The sequence below is a fragment of the Notothenia rossii genome, assembly GCF_949606895.1.
Source record: "Notothenia rossii genome assembly, chromosome: 11".
Classification (NCBI taxonomy): Eukaryota; Metazoa; Chordata; class Actinopteri; order Perciformes; family Nototheniidae; genus Notothenia; species Notothenia rossii.
In genome coordinates, this window is record NC_136910.1 from 42,295,681 (window position 1) to 42,319,825 (window position 24,145).

Here is a 24,145-nt window from a genome sequence, read left to right on the forward strand (position 1 = left end):
ATCGACCCACTCTTGGGCCGGAAGCGTGTCACCTCAGCTTCCCTCAATCCACCGAAGACATGTCGCTGGCTAAGTCCGTCTACAATCTGCTCTTCAGGAGAACGTCCACTTTCGCCGTGACCATCATGGTTGGAGCGGTCTTCTTTGAACGACTGTTTGACCAAGGTGGTGACGCAATCTTTGAGGAAATGAATCGCGGGGTAAGTGTTTCATTTTGTGTTATAATGCCAGTGTTATCCTGACCTTGCAAGCAGAGGGCGAAATAGCGCTAGTGTTAGCTAAACTAACCTAGCCTCCCTGCTAAACCGAGCATTTGCTTCCTTTTTTTACAAACTATTACAACCTCACAAATATTGTAACCTACTTACCCTAACTACCAGGATATATTTTACATTGTGTGCACTTTTTTAATGTATATAGTAAACTATCTGTATACGTTTCTGTCCCTTCAGTAGATTGGTATTTTAGAGAGTATTCTAATGTATTCTGTATTTAATAGTGTGTAGAAACTCTTCTTAATATGTATTTTTTCTAATGAGAATATGTATATATTGTTTTTATTTTATTCGAGTTTTAACAATTGTTGTTATTCTTGTACATTGACAGTCAAAATGCTTCTGTGACAAAACCATTTCACAACTTGGGTAGTATCTGTCTCTGTTCACATGACATTTCTAACGTTGCCTTATATGGACTTATTTTTTAGAAACTGTGGGAACACATCGAACACAAATACGAGATCAAGGAGGAGGAATAGGTCGGGTTACCTAAGGCTGAAGTGCAACGGTTGTCACACTTCCATTCTCCATTCTTCCTGGACTCCACACCTGAATCAATCATCAGTCAGTATGGACAATGTGCTCAAAAGTCATGCAAGGTGGGACCTGTGAGAGCCGCTAGACTGTCCAGACCACCTTGAAGATGGAGCAACGGTTCCTGTCACCTCGTCCCCTCCTTCCTGTTAGATGTTATGTCTACGTTCCCCCCACATATTGTAAATGCTTAAATTAAACATGTTAATGACGTACAAACCTTGCAACATGTTTTTTTTTAATTTATCATATGGCTTGCATATGTCAAAGCATCTTAGATTAGTTACACAGTCAAAGTAATTTTGTTTGACTTACTAGCATTTTCATAAGCACCACTCTAGCCACATTAGGTAATCTAAAATGGATCAGCTTCAGATCAAATGAGTATCTTGTAGGGCTGCTCGATTATGGAAAAAATCATCATCTTGATTATTTGGGTCAATAATTGATATCACGATTATTAAAAACGATGATCCATTTACTTTGAAAACATCAATTTATTGGAGAATTTTTTTTTTGAACAGTATGTTTTTAACAGTTGATTACCCTGAACTTTAAGTATAATTCAACTGAAAAGCCAATTTAAAAAAATGTAATAATAATCATTTATTTTGATTACGTTGTTTTCGTAATCGTTGCAAGCCATAATCGTAATTGCGCAGCCCTAGTATCTTGATAAAATGACTGAGAAGGATTTATAAAATTATATAGTTATTGAGTCTAGTCTTTATTATAAAAGTATTCAGTAGTTTTATACATTGTGTCCCCTTCATGTCAACAGTTTTATGCATATTTAGTGTCATTTCAAAGATAAGGTTGTACAGCTTGGTTCTCTGGTTTTAAACATAAAGGGGAACTAAAAATGATAAGTACAGAAACAGAACTCTGTACTATAAGGAAAGAGCTATATGTTTTTAACCAATCCTAGTTTCCAATAAGCTGTAATTCCTTAGTTCCTCACCCAGTAGCGTTTATACCAAAGAATAAACATAATGCTTGAATGGGGCTGAGATATGCAGTTAAATTGTATTTTATTAAAACAGGCTATACAAAAAAAACATGAATGAGAGGTAACATTTGTATGGACCATTTCCATACAAGGAACATATTAAAGCTGATGCTAATTTTGACCCAAACAAGAACAAGTATTATATAGAAACGGTAGCTGCCACCTTTTAATTTCCAATGTCAAACAATGCCTGTCAATAGTGAAGACATCTTGTAAACAGGTCAGGGTCAGGTAAGGCCACGACTGTTCAAATCAATTGCATGTAACTGCACCTGAGACTCAGGCCTATAGGGGGCACACTAGCAATGTCTGTCCCAATGAATGAGAAGAACACATTTAAAACAACATTATAGTTACTTAGCACTGACTGTATTATGTCCCATCCTGGTATTTTTCCTGTGAGCTAAACAAAAACGTAATAATTTGCCCTTGCAGTGGACATATTATAAAAGCAAATAAGCTTTGCACATTAGTGCTGTGATACATATACATCTCAATTATCATATTATTTCAAAGGTAGGTACAATAACAAAGTCGACTCCAGCTTGCTGCTAAAGTAAACACGTAAAACATTTTAGTCCAATTCAATCTCCAAAAACGGTATCTTTGAACCAACCCCATAGTCTAGTCAGCCACAGGCTTACGCCCAGCTGTGACAAGTATTGTATTTCAGGTGTGAGCATTTTTTCACAGATTTCCCTGTATTGTGGATCAATAATTTGCTTCACGTTGTACCCAAGAATGGAAGACTCTCCAACGGGCTGCCAGGGCAGGAAACGACTGTCGTGAATATTTTGAGCTTCCACTGCACCTCCATCTTGAATACAGATGGCCTTCATCTCTGCATTTCTTCTCCTGAGCTCTTTTACCTCTTGTTTCATTCTTTCTCTCCCATACGCCTCAACTCTTGCCCAGAAAGTAGCATTAAAGTGCTGATAGAGTCTCCAGTCAGCCCCGTTCCACTGTAAAGCTTTGGCTCTCAACTCTGGGGTCAGTCGAGATACAGATGATCTTCTGCGAGCATTGAGTTTAAAATACAGTATGTCCTCCATGGTCCAACACAGTGTGTCCTTGAGCAGGATAAGTGACTCATCAAAATATTCTGCTACAAGAACCAAATCAAAACGTGTTGATAACTTATGAATATCCCTCACTACACGAAGATCATCACCCTCCAGGTTGTTGTCAAAACCAAAGTCAAAAAAGAGCAGATTTTTGAGGTAGAATGAGTTGAAAGCCTCTGGGCTGTAGAAGGTGTGAGGATTGTTCAAAAACTCCACCAGTTGGTTCTCTCCATTGATCTTCCATGTGAGAGGAACTGCTCTGCGGTAATAATTGAAAGATGATTCAAAGAGATCCACCGGGTCACGTAAGATGGTGATGTAAACAGCATCTGGAGGCAGGAGCTTGGCTACTTCCTGATGGTCAAAGCGCATGTGGTTACAAACAATGTTGAAACAGTCTCCAGGCCTGTAGTCCTTCACCTGGGAGCAGAGGAAAGGTGACGGGTAGAAGAAGTCATTGCGGCCATCAGGGAAGGCGAATTTAAGCTTGTGCTTTTCTCCAAATCTGAAGAGGATGTTGAGTATGGTGCTGCTGGCAGTTTTGTGGGTTTTCATGAACATGATGTTTACTTTGGGGGAGCAAACTTCTGACGTGCTGAGAGATGGTGAGCTTACATTTTTCGTCAATAATTTCACCATACTTAGAGGACATGTGTCTTGCTGGGAGTCCCTGTGAATAAAATATAAGGGTAAACAAACAGATGAACTGATTTCACAAAATAAAGAAAGGCTTTAGTTTAAAATCCTTACCTAATCTTAACTTGGGTTGGGTTCGTGAGGCAGTACAGCAACAACATGATGTTGGTCAATAAAACCGAGAGAATCAGCCTCCTGGTCATACGTGTGCACTTCTTTCCTTTGATGGCAGACATCACTAACACCCAAACAAGGACCTGGAAATAAAATGAAAGGGCATGCATGTATAAAGGACAATAATAACAGGATTCAAAGTTTCTATACACAAACCCATGCTGCACTATGCTGTGAAGTGTTTTTCTCATACAACAAAGCTACACAAGGCTCATAAACACTTGTAATACCCTCGGGAAATTCTTACACACAGGCCAACTAATAACGCCCTTAGGTCACTGCGAAGTAATGATAATGCAATTATAGAGAGTCCAGGCCTAATCCATTTCAATTTTATATAACCTATTAATTTCTAACACAAATAAGAATAACTTTATAATGAAAAGGCAAAATGAACATAGACAAGAGATCATGCTGATTAGCAAAAAACTGCTGCATCATTCTTTCTCTCAGAATAGCTCACATGTTTATACTATAAACATGTTTACAGTGCTAAAATTCCCTTAGCAACACAGATGGAAAGACAAAAGACACACCAACCTGAAAACTACAGTTAAGGTACAAGCATTTTATAACAGTAAAAACTTATATGGAAAAAAAGGGGACAATTCTAACGTTTCTACAATTCACACTGAACAGGTGCTTGCTTATTATATCAGATAGGAATGGTACAGTATGACCCTTGCCATAACAGCTCTGATTCTTATCTCTAACATTGATGTTCATTTTTCACCTGTTAGGCCCCCTTCATTGAAGATATCCTACATGTGCATGTCCCATAGACATAGAGTTGTTCTAATTAATTAGGGAATTAACTTGTTGAAAGCTTATACAAAAATGCAATATATCCTTCCTTGAGATAACAACTCTGTAGATCCATTATCCTTAAAAGCAATATTAACTTATCTTGATAACCAAATAAGCTAGGATATTAACAACACTGTAAATCCAAGAAGGATATAGCATATGGAAATAAGAAAAAGTAAAGAGATTTTTTTTACCTGAAGATGACAATGTTGGAAGTGTCGATGTGAGTATTTTCTGCAAAGTGAAAGAAACTACTCTGTGAAGTCTTATCTGATTGGCTGTGAGGACTGAAGGAGTCAGATGTGATTTCTCCTCCCACAGGGGCAGAACTGGTTTGTAAAATAGTCTACACACTTCCAGATCACTATGTCCTGAACTTTTGAGGTATGCACAATGGGGTTGAAGTGGAGGTTGGCAGGAAAATAATTCCTTTAAAGTCAAGTATCTTAGTACCATGAGGCCAAAACACCTGGCTATGTGTACAGAGCATGCATCAATGCCAATACATTAATGCTTTGTTTTAAATAATACAAATGTATAATGTACAAAGTTGAGGCACAGAAACAGAGCAGCGGTTCCCAACCTGTGGGCTGCGGCCCGAACACATTGCAAGTGGGCCGCCAAAAAATGTGCAGAACATTATGATTTGTATGGAAACATTTCATTATTAAGATATATTTTTATTGAACCTCCTTTCCTTTCTCTTTCTTGATCCTCCTTAGCAACGGTCATTACAGTCCTCGACAGCAGTCTGTACTACTGGATTAACAACGTGTCATGTTCTGAATCGACCAATCAGAACTTTATTTAGCCTCCCTATTGTTTATTGTTGAATGTGGGCCTGGAGCATTTGTTTGATTCTTAAGTGGGCCCTGAGTTGAAAAGGGTTGGGAACCCCTGCTTTATAGTCTGTTTAGTTCATTTTAGGCCACGGTTATGTTTTCATAACAGTGAAACTAGTATCTGTGCATAACATCTATCTGCACATAGAGCACACCCAGCAGGCCTGCTCGTTCTCATCACAGCTGTGTGTTGTGTTTTTTCTTTCTTTAGCCTCCAGATACCTGGTCTCAGGTGCTGTTGACTTTGGCAGGGGCTGAACAGTTAGTAGGTCACATCAGTTCTGGCCCGGGGAGTCTACGAGCATTTATGTTGCAATGGTCGTAGTTGTTATCATTGACATCTGAATACGTCACTGAGGACTACCAGATAAGTGTCACTACGAGAAAATCAGGATTGCGTTTATCAAGTAAGAGCTAGCAGAAGCTGGAGTTTATAGACCTTCTAAGCAAGAACAGACCATATTAAATGATTGCGTAAATCGTTACTTTTCTGTTCTTAAAGATCCTTCCCCAACAACTAAGAAATCAGAATCTTCATAAATGTCCAACTCCAATATCTACAGTTGCAACATAAACACAATTCAGTTTTTTTTTAATGTAACTGTATTTAATTTGTCTTATTAATTACACATATGACACATTTACACATAAAAAACACTTGAGATGTGCCAGTGTTACAAGGTTAAACACTAAATAATACACTGTAGATCATTTACATGGAAAGAGCAACTTTATTAAAGACAAAGAGCTTTCGCAAGTCCAAAAATACTTTTTCTTTTTACAAAAGGGTCAACTTCGACTCAGTTTTCAATTTTATGGTTTTACCAACATTTATAAGGACAATTTACAGTATTAATTTATAGTCATAAAAACAGCAGTTTAAAATCTATTTTCCATTACATTCAATCAACCACAAACCAGATATATTTACACAACCATTCCTTTTGAATTACAACAAAAACAAACATACTTACAGGCAGTTTCCCCTCCAATGCACATAATGCAACATGTCTGACAGTTTGGGCCTGACAGATGTTATTGTGGCTTGTTTTTGGAACAAAGAGCACAAACATTTATATTTTTCTTCTTTGAATATCTGCCGCTGTTGGCGCTGTTGACTTCAGACAAATATGAAATCATAACCATCGTACCCATGTCCAGTATTAAAGCACAATAGGTGTTATTGATCCTCTAAAATGGATCACAGTGAGTCATGAACGGACCGTGAAAGAGGTTTCTTTTGTCGTAGGTGAATGAAGGTTAGCTACAGTAAACAGCCACTTTCACGTCATAGGTAGTTCATTTCCAGATACCCACAGCAGATAAAGGTGAACAGTTTACAATAAGAGACTAAGTCTTTAATTGTTGTTAAGTTATACAATGAGATACCGTATTATCAATAAAAGATGCTAAGTATTTACAATCCCCTCAGAGAAGTGTACAAGTGTTATAGTCTCTGACTGACATTACAATTTTACCATTTAAAAAAACTTAGCCCCCCTCTGGTTGGCATACATACATTTTTGAGGTGATTCAGAGAGTTATCCTAGTCAAATAGACACAAATAAATCATCACTTGTAAATAGAGCATCACATCAATGTTTCATTATGGCACTGTTTTTTAAAATATAAATATACTGCTAAATGCAAAAATAATCTCCATCGCAAACTAAATCTCAGTAAAACTGCAAAACTTTCCTCGGTACTGTACAACCTAACCAGCCAGGGAAACACATTACTCTTCCTCTATGAAGCGCCGTTAGCCAGTGGAATGCTTACAGACATCCTGCAGGTAGTATGTTGTGGTCAGGTGACTCAGTACACAGGTTTGTATACAATCTGTCCAGCCAGCACTCTGCGTTTCAGCTCGGTCCACAGCAGGCTGCGCTCTCTCTGCGATCCCTTCATGAAGCCTCGGTTCTCCTGAGCGCGGCGCGACAGATACGGCATGACCTCGTTGACGGGGCCATATGGAACGTACTTGTAGACCGGGAAACCTGCTTGACCTGTTTTCAAAAAAGAGGCGTGTCTTAGATCTGTGTTCAATATATCCACCCTGTGTGCATTTCATGTTACGGCTTGGTTTATATCCACATTGACAAAGGTTCATACATTTAATGGTGCTGCAACGTAACTTGGGTGGGAGGCTGTAAAACTGAATTAATGTTAACTCTGTAAACTGGAATAATGCTGCAGTAGATTAACACATTATATTTTTCATTTGGAAATACATGTATGCTGAGACAATATTGTCTCACTAGCAGAAGAAAGGTTGGGTTAGTTTTTTTTCTAAATGAAAGCCCAGAGACCTTCACTGACATTAGTTTGAGTTTGAATTAGAGTAGAGAAGTACCTCAGTTTATGTATTTTGTGTCTCACTTGCATTGTGTGTGCGTGTGTGTGTGTGTGCGTGTGTGTGTGTGTGTGTGTGTAGTTTACTTTTATTAACTGAGCTGAGTTCGACATACCTAGCGGGAAGCTAATCTGGTCACACATGCCGAGCAGCTGTCCAAAGTAAACCTTATTCTCGGCGGGAGAAAGGTCCATCTCATTCATTCTGAAAAACAAAAAGAAGAAGCATACAAATGAAAAGGCTGTTATACAAACAGAGCTTAAGTGTGGCATTCCACCATTGATTGGCAATATCGTTCTGTAAATCCTATAAATGTCTTGGAAAGTTGACAAAGACATTTTTGGCTTAATTCAACATCCTGGGTATTACCGTAATTTTCGGACTATAAGCCGCGCCTTTTTTCCCATTTTTCGACGCTGCGGCTTATATAACGGTGCGGCTAATCTATGGATTTTACTGGTTACAGTCCACCACCTTTAACTCTATGGGCTCTATGGCCGGTCCGTGCCCCCCACCTTTAAGCGGCGGGCTCCTGCAGGAAGAGCTGGAGGCCGGAAAAGAGTGAGACAGGTAGCGCGCAAAAGTAAAAGTGGAACCGAGAGTGGTACGAGAGACAGAACGAGAGCAAGACAGACAGACAGACATTACGAGAGCGAGACAGTTTGTCCCCGTACCACTGGTTGAAAACCGCTGCTGTAGATCACTGCCGGTACGTGCGCTGGGAGCGCACCGTTTAAGTTTGAAAGTTGAAAAGTTTGTGTCTGAAATGCTATGTGATACAGTACAGTTTACACAGCACATGTTCTGTAGCCACTATTGCACTAAATGGTAACACTTGAATACGTTATGCAAATATGCAACTTGTTTGTTGAAATGTTAATAAATGGGAGCTTCCTCAAACAGCCATCTCTTTCCCGACAATCCCCTCTGTGCACGAATCCTTACATATGGTAATTAAACATTAAAACACCTGCGGCTTATAGTCCAGTGCGGCTTATATATGTACACATCATTCAATTTAGCTGCTGCGGCTTATATTCAGGTGCGCCTTATAGTCCGAAAATTACGGTAGTTTAAACCAATTGGATTAATCTTTAATGAATGAAAGGCCTAAGGTTTGTGTGTGTGATCAAACTAAATCTACACTTAGTACATGCCAGGTTCTTTTTTCACTTTCTCATGCATGTCTTAGGCAAAACGTACTTTTCAAGGGTGTATTTCACCGTGTCCTCATTGTGAGTTGCCACCATGACATTTGCTTTCCTGCTGTGATCGATCTCCTCCAGCACATACTCCAAACACCTGGATAAACAACAGGGCAGAGGGTTAGGCTTTTAGACATTTTCTAGCTGAATCTGAAATTCAAAACTCACTTGTGATACATCCTGTTGGTGGCCTCATAGTCGGGGTTTATCGGGTCTTCGTAGCCGATCTCTTGGGCCCGGTCTCTCTCTTGGTACATGTAGGCTCCACGGACCAGTTTGGCACCAAAGTACCAGCCCTCCCGTCGAGAAAGCTCAACATCCACTGTTACATTGTCATAGGCGTCCTGAAAGTGTTAAAAACATATAATTACTTGACTATCCCGCCATCCTTAGAAGGCTAGTGACACAAAAACTATAATTAAATAGAAAAGGTGTATATTAAAAACTGTACACAGGAACAAACAATACATAAAAGAAACAGAAACAGACTGGAATGTGACAACTCCCCTGCTTGACTCCTTCTCTTTAACTATACAAACAATACTAAAGTGACTCACTGACCCAATTTTTTGAAATTATTTTTCTATGCCTGTCTGTGTTTTTTTCTTTCCTGTTTGTATTCCATAAAAAGTAAAAATTCAATTAAAAAAAATGTACTAACAGAAATGACACTAAAGATGATTTTGGTTCCACAGTTGAGAAAAAAAATGTTTTTGTAAATATTATTACAAAATATAGTAATGCTTAGATGTTGTTAGAAGCGGTGGTCTCACCTTGAGGTAACACTGGTAAGTGTTAAAAATGATGGGCTTCTCTCTGTTGAATTTCCTCTGCATTTCCAGCGCCAAACGACTAATAGCAGGTTGGAAGTACGTCTGCTCCGCGTCCACCATCAGCCTGACCCCGTTCTCCATGGCATGCTGGTGCACAGAGTATTTACCGTTACCATGAAACTCATCATTAATGTGCAAGGCAAGACAAGTAAAGTCCCAATTCAGTTCTAATTTAATTGATTTCCTTGAACCAGGTTTACATTTTTGTGTTGCCATGTATAATTATTTATATGTTTTTATATCTTTACCTTTGCTAGAACATCCACTCTCTGCAGCATTCTCTTCATCTGCCTCTCCTCCTCAGCTGTAAACTTTTTCATTAAAGGTTCCAGATGGCCTGTCTGCATAACAAACACAAAACTAGGGATGAGAATTTGAAGGCAAATGTATATTCGAATATCCGACCAACAACAAACGGTTAACCGATTAACCGAAATGTACATATCCTCACAAAAAAACATTTTTACGAAAAATAAATAAATAAATACATGTTCAAATAAGTATAGAAACCAAGTCGAATTTGTCAAATGTATTGAACTGGTGATCACAGGTTGAACAGTTGACAGCTATAGGCCTACAGCTTTCATGCTTAAAACATAAATTGGTTTTCTGATGGATTTGGACATAAACGCGAGTGAAGTATAACCTGACGCGCGAGAGAGAGATCAGCACCTGCAGCTCTGCCCGCTGTGAGGGACCGGTGAGCGGAGCAAAACACACCTTTACACCTAACACACTTAGCTATGGCACTGTCGAATACATTGAATTATTCCATTTAATAATATGTAATCAACTTAGGCACCCCACCCAAAAAAAAATATTTAAAAAGGAAAAATAATTACAATAAAAATATTCATAACTCATATTCTCATATTCGAATACCTGAATAATTTCGAATATTCGATTCATCGTTCCCATCCCTATACAAAACACAGAATTATTTTTGAATTTGCTATTCAAGCGATCATTATGATCAGGATAAACCTGCTAACTCTATCAGTGAGTGACAGGCAGGGCAGGGGTTGGGGTTTCCAACCGACTTACTCTGCAGATATGTACAGAGCACTGTCATACATTTATTTTCTTTTTTACTTAATCAGACATTTTTTTTACTTACGGGAAGAAGATAGGATATTGCGCAAGCAACAGTTATAATCTTGAAAGAATGTCCATTTCTTATGGAAACAAGAACGGCATGAACTCAACAATATGATAAAGAATTCCAAGTTCTTATAGAGGAGATAAAACATTCTACTTACTTCCAACTTATCGTGTCCACAACTGTCTGTTCATGAGACCATTATGTGTAATTACACGTATCTGTAAAAAGTAGGAGTCTGAAAGGTGTATTTCAGAAAGTACCTCGAAAGAATGTGTCTGCTATCAAATGGTGTATCACTTTTGGAAACATGCCCTTTTGAAGGTGATATGAAGGCCTTATGTGTTTATTATACACATAAGGCCTGTACACAGGCGACAGTGCACAGATAAGATAAGAAATGATCAGACTCATTTAACACTTACTAAACTGCCTCAGACAGTCCATGTTCCTCTTTTCCCTTTCAGAAACTGGACATAGCACTTAATATTTACATGACTCACCTCTAGGTTTGGCACCATAAGCAGATTGGAGATTGCTGTTGTATCGCTTATCAAACTGTTCCAGTCCAAAAGGTCCAACGTTCTGGCAAGAAGAGAAGAGAAAAATGTTAAAATAAAATATTACTCACTAAACAGGTTTTCAAGAACTTAAGCCCAGGGGCTTTTTTGTGTTTGCTTATCTGAAGTATTTGCACTAATGAGTGTTTATCTTACCCTGACAAACCCAGCTTCTCTCCAGTTATCCAGTTCTCTATGTCGTCCTTGGCTCCAACACCCATTTTAATCAAACTTTCCTAAAAACCAAATCAGAATCAGAAACGGTTCTATTACCAGGTAGGTTCACACGTACGAGGAATTAAACTTGGTGTCGTGGTTTCATACATAAGAGTAAAACAAGAATTACAAAACACAGATAGAGAACTATTTTAAGAACACTATAGTAATTAAAAATTAAAAATTAAATAAAGCAAATGTTTCAATCATTAAAAACATTTCAGCCAAGTATTGTTTTAAGAAATGCTCGGGAACTTTAAGTCACTAAGGCACAAGCACAACAGGTAAGACCTACCTTGAGTTGTTCCAGCTCCAGCTTTTGTTCCAAAACATTCATGTCAGATTTTCCTTGTTGTGCTGAGAGGACTTTAAAGAATTGCCTCCATTTAACCAGGACTTCGGAAAACTGGAGCTGTTCGAACACAAAACAATTCATAAAATACAAATGCACTAAACCACTGCATTTGAATCATCCTGAGATATAGTTAGTATGACACATCTCTACTCTATTCTCTTAAAAACAATCTTCATGCTCACTGTCTCTTACAGACACATACTGTTCATTTTTATCTGAGAATGTTAAGACAGTGTGACTTGTTTCTCCCTTGACACATTCTTTTTTTGTGACCAACTTTTTTTTTTGCTCTCTTCTTCTTCTTCTTCTTCTTTTCTTTAATGGCGAATCGCTTCCACTTGGAGCATATATCGCCTTTTTTGCTCTCTATTACGACCCTGGTCGTTATGTGTATTGTGTGTAGAGATTTTCCCCTCCTCCTGTGTGTGTGTGTGTGTGTGAGCAAGCAGGTGGTGCCCGTTAGCTGATTAGCTACCTTCAACAGGCTGATTGGTCCACCTGGGGAGACGGGAGGATATTTAACTGCAGTTCCTCGGCCGCTCTCTCTGACTCGACTTCTCCTACTCCCAACACTGTTGTGCATTTGTATCTGTCCTGTTGTGCATTTGTATCTGTCCTGTTGTGCATTTGTATCTGTCCTGTTGTGCATTTGTATCTATCCTGTTGTGCTGCGTTCGCACTTTGATCGTATACCTTGTCAGTCTCTCCTTGCGGGGAGACTTAAGAAAGTAAGCCACTTTACCCGTCTTTGCAGGCATGCTGTATTCTTTACTCAGGAGTGCAAAACCCTTTTTCTTTGGTTAATTCATTTTCTCCTGTTTAATGTTAGTGTAGGTAAGAGTCTTGTATGTTTTCTTATTTGTTAAGCAAGATTTTGTGTTCAGAGATTTGTTTGTTTTGTGGGTTGTTGCACTTGTTTGTTAAAAAGAAAACTTTGGTAATTACATTTACCAAACGGCATTCACTGTCTCATTGTCTTATGTTCTTGGGAGTGGGAAAAGAGGCGAGAGTGCACATTTTATGTTGCGCCTAGGTTCCCCTAGATCTGGGCGTAACATCTCACAAAGGGACTTATATACAAATTATATAGACAATACAAAAAGAAAAGACAAAGAGAAATACAAAATATAGGGAAACCCTTTCCCATGCAACCCCTTCCCACCCATCTTGCCATTTCACAGAAAATCCTACCTGATGTTTGTTAGCAATCTATTATATTTTATATATTCTTATTGCAAAACAATGTATCCACATAAAATACATTCATACCTTTTTTTTTTTTCCACATAACATTTCATCTGTTTAAACTGAATTGAGATTAACTCCTAATCTACAATTGCACCAAGGTGTGCGTATATGTACAATATTTATATCATTGATATTACCTGATCAGCAGCTCTTTGAATAGCCTCTAATGTTTCCCCCTTAGCCTTATTAGCAGAAGCGATTGACAGCTCTGAGATTAGTAGGTCATAGAAGGATGATATCCATTGCTTAATAAACAAAGTATGTGGAGGTTTCCATCGTATTACAATTATTTTTTTGGCTGCTGTTAGACCAGCGAAAAGCTCAAGACACATTCTGGCAGTTATAATCATACTAATCATTTGGCATTGACTCAAAACAATGAAGAGATAAATGAATGGCTAATGTTTTAATTCCCCCGTCATAAAATCTGTGTGCTTTGTTATCGATAGATCTGGCAGCACTGCTGTTGCATTTCAATGCCAATCACACCTTTATCTGAATTCCCTTTTGAAAAGTATTTAAAGGCATAAAAGTTCAACTTACAAGGAACTGTGGCCGTCCAAGAGCGGTCATTTTGATGGCAGAAAATCCATCTGTTGAGGCTCCTCCTGAAATACATTTTATTGTCACCAGATGTTAGAGCCAGTCCCTTTTACAGAAGTTTTATAGCCACTATATAACCCAACAATCAAAATGGTTCTGCAAGGCTTCCTCAGGAACTTTACTACTCACCAGAGGCTTTAATGCAGTTAATGAATGTCTCCATTTGGTTGTCACATTTGGATTCATCTGCATAGAAGTAGGTACGAGCACTAGTGACCCCTCCACGCCTGTCCCCAAACTGCCGATGGGCTTGGTATTTCTTTTCGCGATGATCCGCTCCTGAGGTGAGAGAAAGTAACATTAGCTGCTTGAAAGGTTTTCACCTTCAGCTTTTTATCCATCCATGTATTCCTGTATTATGAAATACTTTAAATATTGGGGTACTGCGGAGCCCCTAAAGGGACATTGTAAAAAAGGGTACAATGTCTCATAACATTTTTATAAATAATAATAGTTTAAGCCAAAACATGTTTGGAAAGACAACATTAACATTTGAAATGAATATAAAGTATTTTCTCTCTTTCTTTAGAACACTTTACAATCCTACGAACTTTAGTTTTGAGTACTTTTATTTATTTCTGCCATATAAATATATCACTAGTAAAAATGTATGATTGTACTACTTTTATCAATATTACTGATAGAGACAGTGATTCTGAGAAAATAGATTTACGAAGTACCATTTCTCATTAATAAACTAACATTTAATTAGGACATCAGTAAGTTTAACTCCAGGTCCAAGCCATATTCCAAGCACTGCATCATTTTGAATAAAATGTAAAGAGAGAAAATGTTTTAATGTAAATGTTATGAGATGGATATGGGACTTATCCATGTCATAAAATGTACAACCCCCAGCATTGGCCTTTCTATATTTAAAAGCAAATGTAACACCAGCATTGATGTGTTCCTCACAGTTTAGTCATTTAGTTTACAACTCATGAAAAGCCATTGAAGTATGCAGCACCTTTTTAAATAAGACCTGAGAGAGCACGTGAATGATATACTTGAGCTTCCAACGTCAGCCCCGTAACCTGAACCAAGCGCCTCTCTGTAGCAGCAGGACGGGACATTTCTGACCTCACTAAATCCAGATATAACCAGTTCTCCCCAGGCTAGCACACATGGCTGGTTTGCAAGACATTTGGAAATATATCAGTCACACTACATTACATACAACACCCTTTTCAAATCCTATACACACCTGGACTCTCTTTCTCTGCCTCCGAAACACATGAACTGAAAACAAAGAAAAGATTATAATTATTAGAATAGAACAGCAAGTTAAAAGGCTACCTAAAGTGCTTTATTTTGCTACAAACAAATGATTATATCAAGATATTATCGGCCATCTAACCTATGTTTTATTTCAGTTTTATAACTTTTCAATATTCTAATGTGATCTAGGAAGACAATCTTGAAGGATATAACAACAGAAAAAGATTTCTATGTTGAGGAAAGTCAAATGTGCCAGTCCTTTTGTGCCCTCTAACAGGAGTTTCCTATATGTGTTGTAACATGAGAGGCATCATGGAACACACTGAACTACATTGTTCATTGTGTTGTCGTGCTCATACCCCTAACAGTATGTTCGTCCTGTGTTAATTGAAAATAGTCTCGATAAAGATAATTGAAAAAACATCTGTATCAATTTAGTGTATGTTCGTGCTTTGTGAGAGTAGCTTATTTCCTCCTCTGTAGATTGCATAACACTTCTTTGTGTGTTCCCCATGAAGGGATCCGGCACATTACTCTAAAAGGCTGGCAGTGTTGTAAGGAGGTAGGCCTACATGCCCCAGTTGAATAACCAGCTTGACCAATCAGAGGAGAGGGGTCTGTCTTGGCAATCCAATAGAGTTTGGCACTGTTGTGCTACTGGAGATGAAATAAGGTCACATAAGTTTTGATTGCAATCGGATGACAGACTGTTTATTGGTGAATATACTGCAGAATGCATGACTCAGTATACGTAGGGTAACGAAAGACCTGAAGAGATAAGGTAAGTTTATAGGAATACTGTTGTATACGTGGGTAAATAAAAGAGTCACAAGATAGTTTTAGGAGACACAACATAAAATGCAGATAGAAAAAAAACAGACGACAAACAGATCAACACTTAACCAGTGTCTTGCAATTATCAGTGCCATATGTTTAGAAAGGTTAAATTCGTTTAGCAATTGGTTTAACCTAGTAGGGGGGGCCAAAGGCAAAATGACCTGTTGAGGCCCTCTGCATAATATTTCCCCCACAGTCAGAGACACGTTGCTTTGGTGTAAAGGCAAAGAGTAACATTCTGTCTAGTAGCTACCCTTATTTATGTCATTATAACATGAAATAACTTAAAAGTGAAACTGTGCCACTGTTAAGGTATTATTATTATAAATATATCCATCTGGGCTGACCTCTCCTGACTAAATAACTTACTTTGAGCTTTTGAGCAAATCTCTGGTTAACAAAACATTCAAAGCAGTGCTTTCACATGGATGTTTGCGATTAAACTCTTTTACAGATCTGCCCACACAATTAACTGGTCGATTATTTAAGAAATGTGTTAGCAGACTAAGAATTTCTTGAGTCGAGGACAGCACTACTTTTCTTTGCAACAATTTCACATTACATATTGTATAACATTCTCTTGCACTATTTTATTTGATCTGTTTTATGTCCTATATATATTCATGTTGCACTGTTGGAGGTCCCTTTTTCATTGCCATATCTACACTGTAGCTAATGTGTACCTGACAATAAAGCCTTGAATTGAATATTATTCCTGCATTTGCTCTTTCTAGTGTACAGCTCCTATTTCAACATGCCTTGCCCGGGTGTGGGGTGTCTCTTTTGATACGGCCCCTTCTTGTTTACTCCTGTTTTCCAATAATTTCTTTGAAAGTATTACTTCAAATAGAGCATGGGCTTGGTCAGGAACTTGTATTGTACTTCATGTGATACGGGACTATACAAATATACTTGACTAAACAGGCCTTTTGAGTTGAGCATGTTACATAACCGGTCTGGTTGCATATGGCGCACATTAAGGTTGAAGCTGATTAACCGTGCTAGGTTTGGAGCATTAGTACACCACTTCCTACTCTGTGAATTCAGAAATATGAATGAAAAAGCATTACTTACTCCATTTCCTTCTTCTCTGCCTCCTCTTGTGTCAAGTCCTCTTCAACACTATAGTCCAAAACTGCCCCAACACCAAAAGCCTGGTTCTTCCTGATTAAAGGTTTGATGGAGTTGTGGTCTTCCCCTGCCACAAACTGACCATAGAAGGTCAGCTTCATCATCTTCTCAAACATCCACTGACCAAACACCTTCCTAGTCAGGTCCATCAACTGAGAAAAACAAGAACAATTATAGTAATTATTATTGTATTATAACAGCAGACTCCATTAGGTAAAAGGACATCCTACTCAATGCAGTACTTGTGCCATACAATTTGCCTCATTAAGAGCAGCACAAACACTTGGATGTTCTTAAACTTTATCGAGGAAACTAATTCAACTCACCTCTTTGTTCTTTTCAACAAGGACATCAATAGTGCAGAGCTTGAAGACCAGCAGACTTCGAAGCAGTTCAATATTTCCTTTGCTTCTGTAGGCTTCCTGTGTGTTGTCGAAGTCGATGCTAATTTTATTTAACAGTGTCTTTTTGACATGTGTGCCCTGGCTGATGAGTTCCACTGGCTCGGCTTCCACCACGCTGCAGCCATCGATCTGTTGATGTGTCTCTTCTTTGCTCTTGGTGGATGCCACTGTTGATCGACATCTTCCCGGTGATATGCGTACATTCCTCACATTGCCCGGGTTCGCCCTAACAAGGGCCGCTGCGAACTTAGTGTAAGACATTTACTTTTATTTTCGAGTTACAGACAACAAAACACGAGGACCTCCCTCTCACTGTGCTGTCGCTATGAGGTTGCCCTGGGAGCGCGCGCTGGATACAGAGGGGCGGTGCATCACATGTTACATGACGCTACCTCCTGGCTCTGCACGCTCACACACACGCACACACACACGCACACACACACGCACACACACACTGATGCTTTTGCACATTCTCGTGCTTGACCTCAAAGCTTCTTGGAAAACCGAGAGAGATTAAAGCTTAATGTTTCCATAGCAAGTAGTTTGGAGTACTAAACAGTAAGAGGAAGGATGTAGATCTTTATTTATGGGATTTTTCTTTATACAGCACATTTTCATATGAATAAGAAAATGTAACCGGTTCATTCCTACTAGCATTCGGTGCCATTTAGGTCCCCACCACATTATATCATATATTTTGTATTAAAAGCTTGGTTTTAAATGTTTATACCCTCTACCATAAAACAAAACTAAATAATTACTCTGATTTTAGCATAAGTAGGCAAAATTGCTGTGTCCCAAATCATGTTTGCTCAACTTCTGTAACAGATATACAAAAGGAAATCAAAGAAATACAAACAAATGCTACATTTTTGTCACTGTTGTATAACCCTTTTGCTAATATTCCTCACCAAATTGAAATTGTTGTTATTCATTCATTTTTATTGAAAATAAAGTGTGTGTCCCCTGTTTGAATGTCCCCCCTGTTACTCTTTGAATCCCTCTGGAAACGCCCCTTTACTATTCTACTATTTGTATGACTCAAGAAGAAGAAGGATACATTTTGAGTGGGAACCGGTGGGAACATCAACTTCAAGAAGCAGAGTGAATGCGTTCTTCCTTCAACGTTTTTTTAAATGTTTTAAAGAACTTAACTGTTGCGGTAAAGCATAACATGTCCGCACCCTGTTATGCTAGTGGAACTGATCATTTGTTTTACATTTAGAAAAAATTGTGAATATATCTATCAAATATATATTTCTGTTGTCACCAAGTGCTTGATTATCATCACACAAGTTTGGCATAAAATGTCCACCCTGTTACTATTTTTGACATTAAAAGGGTGGACATTTTATAAGCTGGGGATGGTAAAAAAAAAAAAACGTTAAACATAATATCCTGAGCTTGACCAACATATTTTTCTTATACTTTAACAAGCCATCATTCAGATTAAATTAAAAAAAAACATGGAAAATTATGTTTTTTATTTTTGAATACCCTAGCTGAAATGGCACCGAATGCTAGGAATGACCCAATTGTTCCCCTTGTTTCATCTTCTGAAGCTATCTTTTAACTACCTTGTTACAAGGAAAAAGATAATCAGAATACTTAATTTGTCTTAATACTGATTTTGTAAATGTAATAAAATAAAGGTAAACTTCCAATAAAAGGTTAAATAAAATACAAAAAAAAAAAAAAACACGTGATCAACACGTCTTTCACTACTTTAAGGAGTTTGGTCAATGTGGTGCTGTGTTTTCAGACGCAACATTTCTTAAAAAATAAATCATGCTTCAAAACACCTAGAAATATTATCTATAGGCCTACAGAGGTAGGCCTATGACCCACATACAGCAGTAACAGCTGTTATAATCATTGGGAGGGATACTGTACATACCAACACGAAGACAAAAGGCATGACTATTGGGTCTTGGGAGAGAAAAGGTGACACAAGAAACGACCATGGGGCATCGTGTGTATATTTCACATCGTGTGTATATCGCGTGTATATTTCTAATGCATAACCCTTTAGAAGGAAACATTTGACTTTTATCTCCATTACATTAGTTTGACAACTTTGTGTCGCATCGTTAATTAAAACCTATTGTGAAGTTGGCCATTAATGCATAGGCTACTTTTACTTTCGGTACGTTTAGCACATGTTGATGTTCAAAATGTAAGTTATTTTAACATTGTAACATTTTGAATGAAGGATGACTTCATTGTATTACTGTATTCCTACACTAATGCAATGAAATCATTGCTTTTTTTACTCAATTTAAAGCTCAAACTAGGCAATTTCTTACACCACTGCTAGGTCTACTTGTTTACAACATTATTATGAGTTGGGTTATAGGGGAATGCCATAGGAATACCAGAGCCAGTTACGTGGTCCTTTCACTTACCGGCAGGAGGCAGCAAATCAATAACCCTCACTACAGTCTGCTTGTATCGAGAACTAGAAGTAGACAGACCCGTTTGCTAATGTTGCTAACCAACAAGGAAGCAGCACAGCGTGCCAACTGCTAGCAATATATAATCGAAGGAAGGTGCCCTTGTTTGTGTTAAAGGTAATTGCTGTTTTCATATTTAATTGTTATTTATGAACTGCGTTTAACGTATCCTACTTTATTATTTGTTTCGTAGTGAGAGAGGAATATTGGTGTTTTTTTTGTTGCGGAAACAGACTCTCGTTAGCCCCGGCTAGCTGACCTGTCAACAAAGAGACCGATATCGTAATTACATGGACTACATAACACGTCTTAAGTCAGTTTAAACATTCAATCAAAACATGTCAAGCGGGACTGTCCGGTGTATTTGTTTTCTATTTCATTCGATGCAGCGTTACGTTGCAGAAAACGTAAGGCAAGCTAACGTTCATGTATATAACTGACGCTAGCTGAGGTTAGCTAGGCAGGCTAGCCGTGTTGAGGCTAAGGTTACTTCTGGGAAAACACCTTTCTCTGATGACTTATCACTGCTGAATGTGATGTTGTTAACCAGGATATTATCTAACGTTATTACTAAATTAATGTATTAACCCATCTACATCAATGTGTCAGTTAACCAGGGGCTGAGTTTCAATTTGTCGAAAACGTAATGAAGTTGAAGTCTTACTTGTATTTAATGTTAGATTCGTGTTAGTTAAACAACAACAACAGAGCGTTCATCACGATTATACGAGTATTTAGAAAAATAAAAGGGAGTGCTGGTAAATGTTCAACTAAATACTTGCAGGTGACATATTACTGGTTAAACCAGACCACTACAAGGTGCAGAGGCTTCCTTATGAGGCAGCCAGGGTTAATGAATAATGGAACATCTTAAATCATTTTGAATAGCCTTTACAATCACCAGGTTTGAATACATTACAACCAATGAGTAGGTTTTAGGGCCATAAAGTCATAACATATGTTTGCACCCAATTGTTAAACATTCAAAATGTATATTTACATGTATGACTCAGACTCACATTTATTACTATGTTTTTTTTAAAAAGATTTCAGGTTTGGATCCGAGGGCCTGTGCCATTTTGTTTTGAACTCATCATTTACTACTCATGGCTAGATCTCTGCCTTTAAATATTCTTTACTTTGAATTAAATTGAGGACTTGCAGGCGGATGGACTAAGTCTCGGATTGGAAGTAGAATAAGGACTACTTCAACAGCTATTTGTGAAAGCAAGAAGTGATCTAAAAGTCTGCAGGTGCCCCCATTCTCTGTCAGCAGTGCCAATCACTCAACCACCATGTCAGATGGACGGATCTATGTGGGGAATCTTCCCGTGGATGTCCAGGAGAGAGACATTGAGGATCTCTTCTACAAATATGGAAAAATCCGGGACATTGAATTGAAGAACAATAGAGGCACTATCCCGTTTGCATTCGTCCGATTTGAAGACCCACGGTGAGTTTTAGGGATGGTGTTTGGCACATCAAATCACATTCCCCTTGTCCCCCGTCTCCAGTGACTGGCAGCAGGGACTGGATGGGGACGGCATTTCCAGACCTTTGTCCGCAAGCAAACAAGCGTACTTTGGTAAGGAGTTCTTTGCTCTCTTCTCTTAGGGATGCAGATGATGCTGTCTATGGAAGGAATGGATATGGATATGGAGACTCCAAGCTGAGAGTGGAGTACCCTCGGTCCGCTGGTGCTAAATTTGGTCCTATGGGTGGTGGTGGAGGAGGAGGAGAAAGAGGTGGTGGAGGTGGACCTGGAGGACCTAAAGGAAGATTTGGACCCCCAACTCGAAGATCTGAATTCCGGGTCATGGTTACTGGTAGGTGGACGTCATGAGTCATAGCCAGATCATAATTCTCTCTTTCGCTGTCTTCTGGAGCTCATGGTGAATGGGAGTGTGTTGGTGGTAAGAGTCGTAGGAAGATACTTTCACCCTTTCTCTCTTGGCGGAGTGGAGGACAAAGAGACTAGTAGAGGAAATCATGAGCCGTAGGAAGATTTGTTTCACACTCTCTCTCATGATGGACTGGAGGACAAGAGAACTAGTATTTGACATCACAAGCCGTAGGCAGATAACTTTTTCTCTCTCCAATGGCGGACTGGAGGACAAAGGGACTAAAAACATCATCATCCATCCTAGGCAGATATGTTTCTCTCTTTCTTGGTGAAGTGGAGGACAAAGAGACTAGTAGAGGAAATCTTGAGTCATAGGCAAGTATGTTTCTCTCTCTCATGCCGGATTCAAGGACAAGGGAACTAGTAAAGGACGTCATCAGTCATAGGCAGATATGTTTCTCTCATGGCGGATGAAGGTCAAGGGGACTAGTAGTGGACATCATGAGCCTAAGGTAGATCTTCTCTCTCACGGACTGGAGGACAAGAGACCTAGTTAAGGACATACAAGTTTTAGGCAGAAGTGTTACTCTCTTTCTTGGCGGACTGAAGGACAAGGGGACTAAATGGATGAGGTCAAGTCAGCTTTTTAAGTCATGAAAAACAAAACATTAACGGAAACCGGTCATGTTGGCTGCATAAACCCAAACACCAACTAGCGAATGGTAGGTGTATTTTTGTCATTACAGCAATAACTGTTGTATGCTACCGTTTAAACAAGCATGCTAATATCAGCTGTAGATTAGGACTGCTTATCTAACTCCAACTCCTCCCAGTTTATTCAGTTGCATGGCTATGCAGGCGATACTAAAGCAGATTTCTGAAAGAACATTGGATTTGATTAAATAAGATTTGTTATTTATGATAAGGTCAAACTTCATAAAACATGCTTTTAAACCTATTACTAAGGTTGCCAGGTATTTTAACTTTAAAAGAAGAAAGTCATTTCTCTCCCTAACAAATGTAGTCTTTTACCATTTCAGGATTACCACCAACTGGGAGCTGGCAGGATCTGAAGGATCATATGCGCGAGGCAGGGGATGTTTGTTTTGCAGATGTGCAGCGTGATGGAGACGGGGTGGTAGAGTTCCTCCGTAGAGAGGACATGGATTACGCATTGCGCAGACTGGATCGGACCGAGTTCCGCTCACATCAGGTGAGTGCCTGTGCTGTTGAGATTCAAATGTCCCTTTTTAATCATAAGAGGTTAAAACGAACAATATCCAATATTCCTCCTTTTGTAGGGTGAGACTGCTTACGTCCGTGTCTACGAGGAACGGGGCACTCCCAGCTTTAACCGCTCACGTTCCCGCTCCAGATCCAGAAGTCGCTATACACCTCCCTACCATAACAGAGGGTCTCCTCCTGCTCGCTACCAGTCACCTCCACGCCATGCTATGTCGCGCCATAGTCCGCGCCATAGTCCGCGCCATAGTCCACCCCCCAGGAGGCACGCTCCACAGCACCATAGCCCACCACCACCACGTCATTACCGGTAAAAAGGCACGCCATTTATAGAGGAATTGGGGGAAATGTTTTGTAATTCTACTTCTTAATTTTTTTTAAACCCCAGGCCTCCTTGTAAGAAAAGTCATTGTTATTACTATTTACATTCCATGTTCACGATCACCCTGCTCCTCCCCAATGCCTTAAAGATAATTTGTCTTTGTTTTTTAAACACCCATTTGTGGTATCTGGAATCGGGATTGTTGTTTTTTCTTTCTTAGCGAGGTAATTATATTTGATTATCATATAATGTATTGCAGATTTCTTTTATAAAGAAATCCTGGGGTGTGGTGTCAAACCTTGACGGGGAAGATAAGCTTTTAGGCTAAAAGTAATATTGCTTAAATTCTTCACACGATTTTTCTTATTGTGTGTTTCATCCAGTAGATTTAATCATACACTTGCCAATCTGAGAATCTGTGAAGCTAATCAATATCCTACTCTGATTCAAAACATGTATCCTGTGAGCCTTTTAGACTAGTGCCACATGTTGACTGTGAGTCTCACCTGTCAGATTTCTTTTTTTATGTGTGACCGAGGTGGCCTGTAGTTGGATTATAATTTGTATGCATCTCTAATGTTGTTTTTTCTTTACAATAAAAATGCAAACTTTTTATGGTCTTTTTGTCCTAAATCTTGTTTTTAATAGATCCTAACTACTATTAATCTAACTCATTTTCAAAAGGTTGAGGCAGATGTTAACCTTAACCATGGCTTTATTTTATTCAAATGTCCCATTGAGCTGGCATGCTAAATTAAAGGCTCCCTTAGCAGCTATAACTAATTGTATTATTTGCAACCTGTATTTAAAGCTAAGCAAATATTTTATTGTAATTTTGATAATGGCAAGCTGTAAAAAACTTGAACAGAAAGCTGTCAC

General features: G+C 38.7%; 4 protein-coding genes across 7 annotated transcripts; 2 read left to right on the top strand and 2 right to left on the bottom strand.

Annotated features, from left to right (window-relative positions):
- Positions 1 to 29: 29 nt before the first annotated feature.
- On the top strand, positions 30 to 1,031 carry uqcr10 (ubiquinol-cytochrome c reductase, complex III subunit X). The gene is made up of 2 exons (XM_079659518.1): positions 30 to 200; positions 707 to 1,031. Exons 1-2 carry the CDS (start codon positions 60 to 62, stop codon positions 755 to 757), a joined length of 192 nt encoding a protein of 63 aa, XP_079515644.1. The 5' UTR covers positions 30 to 59; the 3' UTR covers positions 758 to 1,031.
- Positions 1,032 to 1,826: 795 nt separating this feature from the next.
- gal3st1b (galactose-3-O-sulfotransferase 1b) lies at positions 1,827 to 4,729 on the bottom strand. The gene is made up of 3 exons (XM_079657857.1): positions 4,697 to 4,729; positions 3,636 to 3,778; positions 1,827 to 3,555 (listed from the first exon to the last, which is right to left on the bottom strand). The coding sequence occupies exons 2-3, from the start codon at positions 3,755 to 3,757 to the stop codon at positions 2,406 to 2,408; spliced, it is 1,272 nt and encodes a 423-aa protein (XP_079513983.1). The 5' UTR covers positions 3,758 to 3,778; positions 4,697 to 4,729; the 3' UTR covers positions 1,827 to 2,405.
- Positions 4,730 to 6,055: 1,326 nt separating this feature from the next.
- Positions 6,056 to 17,765, bottom strand: prodha (proline dehydrogenase (oxidase) 1a). Its single transcript, XM_079660136.1, has 14 exons — positions 17,329 to 17,765; positions 16,946 to 17,154; positions 15,021 to 15,055; positions 13,946 to 14,095; positions 13,757 to 13,821; positions 11,906 to 12,022; positions 11,551 to 11,630; positions 11,338 to 11,419; positions 9,984 to 10,076; positions 9,676 to 9,822; positions 9,071 to 9,246; positions 8,901 to 8,999; positions 7,813 to 7,901; positions 6,056 to 7,350 (listed from the first exon to the last, which is right to left on the bottom strand). The coding sequence occupies exons 1-14, from the start codon at positions 17,665 to 17,667 to the stop codon at positions 7,160 to 7,162; spliced, it is 1,872 nt and encodes a 623-aa protein (XP_079516262.1). The 5' UTR covers positions 17,668 to 17,765; the 3' UTR covers positions 6,056 to 7,159.
- Positions 17,766 to 19,819: 2,054 nt separating this feature from the next.
- On the top strand, positions 19,820 to 23,879 carry srsf9 (serine and arginine rich splicing factor 9). 4 transcript variants are annotated; one of them, XM_079660728.1, is made up of 5 exons: positions 19,820 to 19,976; positions 21,136 to 21,312; positions 21,474 to 21,685; positions 22,743 to 22,915; positions 23,004 to 23,879. In XM_079660728.1, the coding sequence occupies exons 2-5, from the start codon at positions 21,155 to 21,157 to the stop codon at positions 23,256 to 23,258; spliced, it is 798 nt and encodes a 265-aa protein (XP_079516854.1). In that variant the 5' UTR covers positions 19,820 to 19,976; positions 21,136 to 21,154; the 3' UTR covers positions 23,259 to 23,879. The 4 variants fall into 4 exon arrangements, with proteins under 4 accessions (XP_079516854.1, XP_079516856.1, XP_079516857.1 ...); XM_079660730.1 differs by having other exon boundaries at positions 19,844 to 19,976; positions 21,113 to 21,312; XM_079660731.1 differs by having other exon boundaries at positions 19,848 to 19,976; positions 21,133 to 21,312.
- Positions 23,880 to 24,145: the final 266 nt, after the last annotated feature.

Excerpts from the sequence above, each read along its gene's own strand:
- uqcr10 (XM_079659518.1), top strand. The coding sequence starts at position 60 with ATGTCGCTGGCTAAGTCCGTCTACAATCTGCTCTTCAGGAGAACGTCC. Across the intron at positions 201-706 it reads TTGAGGAAATGAATCGCGGG|AAACTGTGGGAACACATCGA; the intron begins GTAAGTGTTTCA and ends CTTATTTTTTAG.
- gal3st1b (XM_079657857.1), bottom strand. The coding sequence starts at position 3,757 with ATGTCTGCCATCAAAGGAAAGAAGTGCACACGTATGACCAGGAGGCTG. Across the intron at positions 3,556-3,635 it reads CCAACCCAAGTTAAGATTAG|GGACTCCCAGCAAGACACAT; the intron begins GTAAGGATTTTA and ends TTTTATTCACAG.
- prodha (XM_079660136.1), bottom strand. The coding sequence starts at position 17,667 with ATGTCTTACACTAAGTTCGCAGCGGCCCTTGTTAGGGCGAACCCGGGC. Across the intron at positions 14,096-15,020 it reads GGCAGAGAAAGAGAGTCCAG|GAGCGGATCATCGCGAAAAG; the intron begins GTGTGTATAGGA and ends CTCTCACCTCAG. Across the intron at positions 12,023-13,756 it reads TTGGACGGCCACAGTTCCTT|CTCCAGTTTTCCGAAGTCCT; the intron begins GTAAGTTGAACT and ends GTGTTCGAACAG.
- srsf9 (XM_079660728.1), top strand. The coding sequence starts at position 21,155 with ATGTCAGATGGACGGATCTATGTGGGGAATCTTCCCGTGGATGTCCAG. Across the intron at positions 21,313-21,473 it reads GTCCGATTTGAAGACCCACG|GGATGCAGATGATGCTGTCT; the intron begins GTGAGTTTTAGG and ends CTCTTCTCTTAG. Across the intron at positions 22,916-23,003 it reads CCGAGTTCCGCTCACATCAG|GGTGAGACTGCTTACGTCCG; the intron begins GTGAGTGCCTGT and ends CTCCTTTTGTAG.